This window comes from Nanorana parkeri, unplaced genomic scaffold (genome assembly GCF_000935625.1).
Source record: "Nanorana parkeri isolate BGI_ZX_2015 unplaced genomic scaffold, ASM93562v1 scaffold309, whole genome shotgun sequence".
NCBI classification, from domain to species: Eukaryota; Metazoa; Chordata; class Amphibia; order Anura; family Dicroglossidae; genus Nanorana; species Nanorana parkeri.
The window spans coordinates 1,336,470-1,346,423 of NW_017306577.1; the positions used below are offsets into that span (position 1 = coordinate 1,336,470).

General features: G+C 48.4%; 1 protein-coding gene across 1 annotated transcript in view; it reads left to right on the forward strand.

Moving 5' to 3' along the window:
- Positions 1-9,954, forward strand: part of FGGY (FGGY carbohydrate kinase domain containing) — a gene marked incomplete at its 3' end in the record, with an annotated part of 112,940 nt that overhangs the window by 5,917 nt on the left and 97,069 nt on the right. The window contains exon 2 of the mRNA XM_018557882.1: positions 2,805-3,016. Within this exon, the coding sequence (XP_018413384.1) occupies positions 2,816-3,016 (201 nt within the window). The remainder of the gene's footprint in view (positions 1-2,804; positions 3,017-9,954) is intronic.

Here is a 9,954-nt window from a genome sequence, read left to right on the forward strand (position 1 = left end):
GGGAGCGGGGGGGGGGGGGGGGGCGTATAAAAAAGAGTCAAGGAGGCTCGCAATCTATAAAACAATTGCAAGGGCAGATGGGAGCGATAAAAAGAAATAACGATTCGGACGGATAAAGCGTCCGTATTGACCGTCTCGAGGCGGTGTCAGACGCTGTTTTGCATGCAGACGAGATCGTGTTCCTGCGCCGCTGTCCTTTAAACAACCTTTGTGGCCCAGAATGCACTTAACATGCACAGGAACGAGAAGGCGGGCGTTGATTTATTCTCCCTGGTAGTGTATTCCGATGGAGCTTTTTAAGAGTTGCAGCTTTTGGCGGAGGCTGACAGGCCAATCGTAATTAAGATTCATTATACGGAGAGACTTGGGGAATGGAGGTCAGCAGGGCTTGTTGTGGAGTCGACGACTGGCCCCTGCCCCTCCCGCCTTTCAATCAAACGCAGACGAGAGAGGAGAAGAGTACATTTCCAAATTGATTTTTTTATAAATTGCTCTTATTGCCTGATATCTGGAGATGGGGGGAAAAAAATGGAAGCAGACGTTGTACGTGGGCCAGATCCCAAGTGCATGCTGTGCGTGATAAATGCATTAAATCCGCCCCCGCCCTTCCTAGCTTTGGTCTAATGCAGTATAGATGTATACGCAAGCCAAATAGCCAAATATACAATGAAAGCCCATATGCTTTGGAACAATGCTGTATAGACTCCAGCCAACCAGCCAGATATATAGTTGAAACAGCTACTGTAGGTAGATGGATGATATAGGTAGATAGGTAGATAGATAGATAGATAGATAGATACCAAAAATGGATCTGTTCTGCTATATGGCTATATAGTGAGTATAACACTTTCCAAGCCATGCGGTGCTGAAGTGTACATTCCATAACCTAATCTGTATGCTGCTGAAGGGAAGCCTCAGCTTTCTCCTTCCTAAACCCCTCCAAAAACCGACTTAACTTTCAGTTTAAACCAACGAAATACATTCCATGTGCATAAAAATGGTGTGCAAAGGCTTCATTTTCCAGCATGCTGCAGGGAAGGAAACAGTGGCACTGATATGTGTTGGATATGTGAGGGACCACTGTTTCCACACAAGAGCGAGGAGTTCTTCTCAGACAGGGGACAGGCTTTTCTCCTCAGGCTGTGGCTGCTTTCTAAAGAGAATGAACTGCAAGGCTGGGTTCACACCTAGGCGTATCGAATATGCGCGTTTGTCGCGCGTTGCGTGACGTGCGTTTTTACAGCGATTCGCGGTTAAGAAAAAGCGTGACAAACGCGCGTTTCCGAGGGCTACTTGGCTGTATCCCAATGGAAACGCGCGACAAAAACGCCCCAAAGAAGCTCCTGTACTTCTTTGGGCGTAGGACGTTTTGTAGCGCGTTCATACGGCCTGTAATACGCCCAGGTGTGAACCACACCCATAGGAAATAATGGGATTTCGGTGTTTGAGCGTTTTGCAGAGCGTTCGAACGCGCTACGAAACGCCCAGGTGTGGACCAGGGGTAAGACTTTGACTAACGTTTGCTTTGATCCACCTGAAGGTGTTCAACTGATTTAAACTGTTAGTTCAGTTGGGCTTTAAAGTGGACCTTTCAGTATCTTTACTGTGTGCATGAAAAATGACCTGACATGTATGTCATTCAGCAACAGAATCGTTTTTTTCAGGAAGTTCCACCTTTTATCATTAAAATCCTTAGGCTCCTTGAGATGATGTCATCAGTCTGCTGCAGGCAGGAGACAACATTTCCCTTAGTTTCTTCTCCCCCAGTGATCAGCCTGCACCTGCATATTGTCACAATTTCCCGTTTGGTGCCCCTGTATTATAATGGATGGTCATTTGTTGTCCTCATAGTGTAACGTTTACCCATTTGTTGCCCATGTGTCAGGATTGCCATGTTTTGCCTATGTATTGTCAAGTACGCGCTGTTTGGTTAGAGGAGGGCCCATGTTCTCCTGAAGACGTGAGGATGCCAAGGCACAGTCTACGAGCCGGAGCAGATCACTTTTGAGAGGGTCGTGGAGCCAGCTGCCCATCTAAACGAGGCTTTAGTTCATTGGTCTGGCCCTCCCATTAGTCTTTCTATTCCTTGACTCCAAACTCTGGGTCCAATGGATCAGGGGGTACCCTGTTTGTGCTGGGAGCAGCCTCCCTGGAGCCATTGCGCTCCCTTTAAATGCCACTGACCTTCATCAACCATTGATGAGTCCAATCCACTGCCTCAGTCAAACATGCCCCAGCAAAAAACTTCAGAGGGTCTCTACATTGTCAATGTCCAACAAGATATAAAGCTGCAGTGTAGGCTTTAAGAGGTCGGCATGGGCGTCCCGAGGCCAGGTGTCACCTGGAGCGGGTACCGGGTGACACCCGCTGTGTCGTCATCGCGCATGCACGGCCATCTGATTGATGCCTGCCAGCGGCCATCTTGGTGATGGATGGCGGCAGAAAGAGAAGGGGATGTTCACCCGGCGGGATAAGGTATGCCGCTGGGTCCCCTCCTCTCTCCTGCAACTGTTGGGCTCTCGGTCCGTGACCTAGTGCCCGACATTTCAGAGGGGGCGACACCAAAATGACTTGCAATCATTGTGGTGTCACCCGGGTGCGGGCCGAACCTCCCGCACCCCCCTAGTGACGCCACTGGAGGTCGGTGTTCTTCTTGTGCAGCTCTAAGGTCCAGGTGTTTTTTTTTCCAACCGCACCCTATGACATACGGAAAGACTCTTTGTGGTACACTGATACCCAATCACTGCTCAAAGATAAATATTAAAATCCTTTTTGTTTATCATTTGTTCTTCTTTTATTTCTAGCGGCAGTCAGAATGCAGGACAAGAAGGGGGAAGAGGCATTGTACTATGTTGGCATCGATGTGGGAACGGCGAGTGTACGTGCGGCTTTGGTGAACCAAGCTGGGATGGTGGTTGACCAGGCAGAAGAGCCTCTGGAAATTTGGGAGCCTCAACCCGACCACTATGAGCAATCGTCCGCCGACATCTGGAAGGCTTGCTGCGCCGTCACCAAGGTATTTATAGTAATCCCTAAACAATGCCGGGAGATCTCTAGAGGAAGATGTTTGCTGCGTGTAGGTGACTTCCTGTCAGTGATCCTAATAAAAAAAGAACCTTCAGAATGCCTCTGCACAGCCAAAACGACTGAGAACCAATCAAATCAGGCTACCCTGTGTATGTATATGCATGGCTGGATTTACTCTCTCTGCTGCCCCAAGGCCAGGTTTCTCAATGCGCTCCCCCCCCACCCCCTACACGCCAAACCCCCCCATGGAGAATGGCAGACCTGCAGGCAAGTGATCTCGGTGACATCACCGGAATCACTTGTACATAACAAGCGGCGGCTTCCCCGCTGTACATTTAGCTCTTCTTGCCCAAAGCTGGGCTAAATGTAGAAAACAACTACCCACCCGGCGCCCGGAACTGCATGTCCCGGGCATCGGGAGATAGGAACTCCACACCCCTGCCGCCCCTCTACTCCCTGCTGCCCCAAGGCCGGGCCTCGGTTGGTCTAGTGGTAAATCCGGCCCTGTGTATATGTATGTATGAAGCTTGTAAAATCTCAGTTACCGAGAAGGTATCAGAACGTCTTATATATAGAAGAATATTTTCTAGTTTCTCTATGCACAATGATTCAACCTGTTGGCATCTACTCAAATCGGACATATCAGAATCATCCCTAAACAATCCAAATTGATTGTGAGACAATAAGAATGATAACTAAATTCCATTAAAGGGAAACTCCGGCGTGTTTTTCACAAGGACATATTTTGAGTCATTAGTTACATTTTTGCCATTTTTTCATTTATCTTTCACTGTTTGCATGCTTGCTGTACTGATTTCCATTATTGTATCTTGTATGTCGATTTGGAGGATCTCCTTGTGGTTGTCAATCACTCATCCCCTTCAGTTCAATAACTGCTGAGATAAAATCCTCTACTACACTGAATAGCCTTTCTTAACGCTAGGGTTCCTCCAGAGGTTGCCAGGGGTTCCTTGGGCAATGAGTTCTTACTGACTCTCAGATAAGTTATTACTGACTCCATTGATCTTTTTTTATTATCTGTAAGGGCGGCATTCCTCCCACTGACCCCCAATGTAAGGAGCATTCTTCTCACTGCCCACCAATGTAAGGAGCATTCTTCCCCCCGACCCCCAATGTAAGGAGCATTCTTCTCACTGCCCACCAATGTAAGGAGCATTCTTCCCCCCGACCCCCAATGTAAGGAGCATTCTTCTCACTGCCCACCAATGTAAGGAGCATTCTTCCCCCCGACCCCCAATGTAAGGAGCATTCTTCTCACTGCCCACCAATGTAAGGAGCATTCTTCCCCCCGACCCCCAATGTAAGGAGCATTCTTCTCACTGCCCACCAATGTAAGGAGCATTCTTCCCCCCGACCCCCAATGTAAGGAGCATTCTTCTCACTGCCCACCAATGTAAGGAGCATTCTTCCCCCCGACCCCCAATGTAAGGAGCATTCTTCTCACTGCCCACCAATGTAAGGAGCATTCTTCCCCCCGACCCCCAATGTAAGGAGCATTCTTCTCACTGCCCACCAATGTAAGGAGCATTCTTCCCCCCGACCCCCAATGTAAGGAGCATTCTTCTCACTGCCCACCAATGTAAGGAGCATTCTTCCCCCCGACCCCCAATGTAAGGAGCATTCTTCTCACTGCCCACCAATGTAAGGAGCATTCTTCCCCCCGACCCCCAATGTAAGGAGCATTCTTCTCACTGCCCACCAATGTAAGGAGCATTCTTCCCCCCGACCCCCAATGTAAGGAGCATTCTTCTCACTGCCCACCAATGTAAGGAGCATTCTTCCCCCCGACCCCCAATGTAAGGAGCATTCTTCTCACTGCCCACCAATGTAAGGAGCATTCTTCCCCCCGACCCCCAATGTAAGGAGCATTCTTCTCACTGCCCACCAATGTAAGGAGCATTCTTCCCCCCGACCCCCAATGTAAGGAGCATTCTTCTCACTGCCCACCAATGTAAGGAGCATTCTTCCCCCCGACCCCCAATGTAAGGAGCATTCTTCTCACTGCCCACCAATGTAAGGAGCATTCTTCCCCCCGACCCCCAATGTAAGGAGCATTCTTCTCACTGCCCACCAATGTAAGGAGCATTCTTCCCCCCGACCCCCAATGTAAGGAGCATTCTTCTCACTGCCCACCAATGTAAGGAGCATTCTTCCCCCCGACCCCCAATGTAAGGAGCATTCTTCTCACTGCCCACCAATGTAAGGAGCATTCTTCCCCCCGACCCCCAATGTAAGGAGCATTCTTCTCACTGCCCACCAATGTAAGGAGCATTCTTCCCCCCGACCCCCAATGTAAGGAGCATTCTTCTCACTGCCCACCAATGTAAGGAGCATTCTTCCCCCCGACCCCCAATGTAAGGAGCATTCTTCTCACTGCCCACCAATGTAAGGAGCATTCTTCCCCCCGACCCCCAATGTAAGGAGCATTCTTCTCACTGCCCACCAATGTAAGGAGCATTCTTCCCCCCGACCCCCAATGTAAGGAGCATTCTTCTCACTGCCCACCAATGTAAGGAGCATTCTTCCCCCCGACCCCCAATGTAAGGAGCATTCTTCTCACTGCCCACCAATGTAAGGAGCATTCTTCCCCCCGACCCCCAATGTAAGGAGCATTCTTCTCACTGCCCACCAATGTAAGGAGCATTCTTCCCCCCGACCCCCAATGTAAGGAGCATTCTTCTCACTGCCCACCAATGTAAGGAGCATTCTTCCCCCCGACCCCCAATGTAAGGAGCATTCTTCTCACTGCCCACCAATGTAAGGAGCATTCTTCCCCCCGACCCCCAATGTAAGGAGCATTCTTCTCACTGCCCACCAATGTAAGGAGCATTCTTCCCCCCGACCCCCAATGTAAGGAGCATTCTTCTCACTGCCCACCAATGTAAGGAGCATTCTTCCCCCCGACCCCCAATGTAAGGAGCATTCTTCTCACTGCCCACCAATGTAAGGAGCATTCTTCCCCCCGACCCCCAATGTAAGGAGCATTCTTCTCACTGCCCACCAATGTAAGGAGCATTCTTCCCCCCGACCCCCAATGTAAGGAGCATTCTTCTCACTGACCCCCAATGTAAGGAGCATTCTTCTCACTGACCCCCAATGTAAGGAGCATTCTTCCCACTGACCCCCAATGTGAGGAGCAAAATTTTGGAATAATGAGAATGCCAAAAACATGATGACTTTTCATGGCTAGCTGAAGCTATACACACTTGTTATAGTAAGCGAGGTTACATTGAGTATTGCGTGGAATGATTGGGCAATCTAAAGGGTTAACTTTAAAACAAAATGGGAATCTGAGCATTGAAAATACTCGTGTAGCACGCAGCGACTTTTACAACACGTTGGAAAGTATCTCCCTGACATAGAATGGCATTTATTGCTCTATTGGTGTGACTGCCCATGCTCCTAAAATGAAGAATGCAAACGTTTATTTTAGACTTGAATGTAGTTAAAGAACAACTAAAGGCTCCTGTATGTGTATAGAAAGCCTCAAATCCAGTTACTGTGTGATGCGCAAGTCTCTTAAAGTAAACCATAAACTTCCTTTACCTTCCCTGACTGAGCCAAATCCTCCTCCATTTGTGTCTCACAAGCTCCCCCTCTAAGGCACTCCAGCTCACAGTGGGAGGGTTTCAGCAGCAGACGCAGTGCTGTCAATCCAGAAAGCAGTGGGCAGGACTGGGTGTGACTAGTTCTGATTGACAAGCTACAGGCTTATGAATCAGCAGTGACAATTCTGATAGCCACACCCCCTGCAACATCTTCTCATCCCACTGTAAAGCAAGCAGGCACAGCCTACATGAGAGTGACAGACTGCAGGTCTGCCATTCTCCATGGGGAGTGTGGGGGGGAGGGGCGTGTAGGGGGGCGCATTGAGGAACCTAGCCTTGAGGCAGCAGAGAGAGTAAATCCGGCCCTGGTAACATGCAGTCTGGTGGGCGGTGCCTATGGGGATCCCCCTCCTCCATGTGTACTGTGGTTCTGGTGTCACAAGAACAGGAAGTGAGGGTAAATCTCCCAAAAGGGACACAACCCACAATAAAAAGAGACACAACACATACATGACTCAAAACCCGGACTGTGTGGATGAATCCCAGACAGGTGGCAGCCCTATGTGTAGAAGCTACCAGTCCACAATCCGGACTCTTCTGCAATGCTATTGGATAGTAATGCCAATAGGACAATTCCAGGTTTCCACATCTACCTACCCATTTTTCCAAGCAGTAAAAACCTGACGGGTTCTAATCCTTAATCACTCTAACAGGGGTGTCCCAAGGTCGGGTGACACCCGCTGTGTCGTCATCGCGCATGCACGGCCATCTGATTGATGCCTGCCAGCGGCCATCTTGGTGATGGATGCCGGCAGAGAGAGGAGGGGACGTTCAGCCGGCAGGATGAGGTATGCCCCCGGGTCCCCTCCTCTCTCCTGACACTGTCGGGCTCTCGGTCCATGACCGAGTGCCCCGACTTTTTAGAGGGGGGGTGACACCAAAATGACTGTCAGTCATTTTGGTGTCACCCCTGCAATGGTGTCACCCCCCGCACCCCCCTTCTGACGCCACTGCACTCTATCCAGAATGAGAAAAATAAGCTTTGGATTCACCGTACACTTTGAGGACACAATGAAACATTTACAGACGTAGTAACTCTTCCCAAGAATATCAAAAATAAAAAACCCTGTTACGGGTTAGTAGAAGGAATGATGTCCTACGTGCAAAGTCCACCGCCTCAAACCAAATGTATTTGCTACATTTTACTCCTTGTCCTGCTTTTTTTTAAAGAACCCAAATCCTCTTTTCCTTCTGTAGGTGGTACAAAGTCTGCACTCTCCCACCCCCGTCCCCACCAGCCGCCCTGGACCGTACATTTGACCTCCTCTCTCATATTGACCTCATTAACTTCCATCTTCCCCTGAGAAAGTTTGGGGTCTCAGGGACAGCAGTCCTTTGAACTTGGCAGAGTTCAGATATGAGGCACGGAACAATGCCGGGGCCTTGTCAATGGCTGAAACATGTTTCTCAACAGCCTAACGAGGTAATTGGGCTCATTAGCCTAATTGTTTTCTTGCAGACGGCCTAAATAGCCGTTTCCCGCACATCACACGGGAACTTCAACCTCGAGTAGAGTCAGCCGGTGGGGTGGTGACGTTATGCGGGAAACATTTGAAAGCCGTCTTGTTTGTTTTACCTTCAGTTTATACTTTGTATCTTCAGCAGGCTTCTCACTGGGCTTCTGGTGCGGCACTGCAAGCTCTCGTCATGGGATTCCGCCATGTTCTGAGATCAGGCCACATAGTGTGATAATTGCATTTTCCAAGGCACGGATGTTGGGCCCTTCAGAAAACATCATAGGGACTTAGGGCAGGTTCACACCATTTTATAGACCAGATCTGGTCCGGAAAATGGTGTGAACCTGCCCGCAGTTCCAGTGTATTCCAGACCAGACAAAATGAAACATGCAGTATTTGTCTGGTCTGGACTGCGCTGATGTGAACAGAGGCCAGAAATAGCATAGGGATACATTAGGATGCATTTTGGGTCCGGAAACAATCTGCTCTGGTCTGCAGATGATCTGGTTGTGGTGTGAATGGGCCCATAGGGAGCAGGACCACCAATCGAACAAGATGGCTGCCATCATGGAATTAGAGCCACGCAGCACATATGTCGCATCTTCTCAGTCAGTTTAAATGCAGCTTTTTATGTTTAGCTGGATCGTACCTGTACAACCTAACTCAGAGATATTTATATACATACACCATACACATACCATACACATACCATACACATACAACATACACATACAACATACACATACCATACACATACACCATACACATACACCAATGAACAAATAGAAAGTCACTCGCACTCCAATGTAGCTTCCAATCAATCTATTTAGTGACTAAATGGTGCAGCATTTCCACACATACCATACACATACCAGGCACATACCATACACATACACCATACACATACCATACACATACCAGACACAATTGCCCTGATTCCGTTTTACAAATTACACTTTTCACCTTGTTTTTAATCCTATATTGCATCTCAGTGTTGCTCATCTCCTGCAGCCCCTTTGTAGACACTACATACATGTACTGCATCAGCATAACTCCCAACAAAAAAAGTCTATTTAACTGTATTTCTTGGTTTGTGGACACCTGTTATAGAAAATCTAAAAATAAGCATTGTGGGCCTTAAAATATACATAATGTGATGAGATAATACAAAACAAGTGGTTACTGTCAGTGAAAACCGCATGTCGATAGGACCAGTAGATCCAAAGATACAGCCAGTTGAAGTTGCATTGGAAATCATCCCTGCAGATGATAACTTTGGCCCCGCCCCTATTAAGCTGTCACATTGGAGGATCAACAGGGAGGCAGAAGGGGCGGAGCTACGCTCAACCATTTACAGAAATGGCTGAGCACTACATAAAACTTCAACTGCCTATATCTCCAAATCTACTGGTTGCTTCGACATGCGGTTCTCACTAAATGTGACCTCTGCTTATGTATTTTTTTTATCATAAGCTAGGATTAGATTGGCCAGTTCTGTGACGGGTTCACTTTAAGCACACTTTAAGGGGCTGATTTATAAATCTTCTGCCCATTGCCTTGCTGGGTGAATGCCATTCGCACGGCACAACCGCCTCTAGCTAACGTCAAGGAGCATACAAAATTCACACGCTCATCAGTGCCACCTAGTGGTGGTCTTGCCGCGCGAATGGCATTCGCTCAGCTGTCCGCTGGGTGTAAGATTTCCAAATCGGCCCCTATGTGTTGTTCCTACATTAGCAGGCCACTGATTGATTTCACAGTTTGGACACATTTAATTGGGAACAGTAACAGATGAGAGCGAAGGTCTCCTTTCAGAAAACTGAATTGATAAATAATTCATG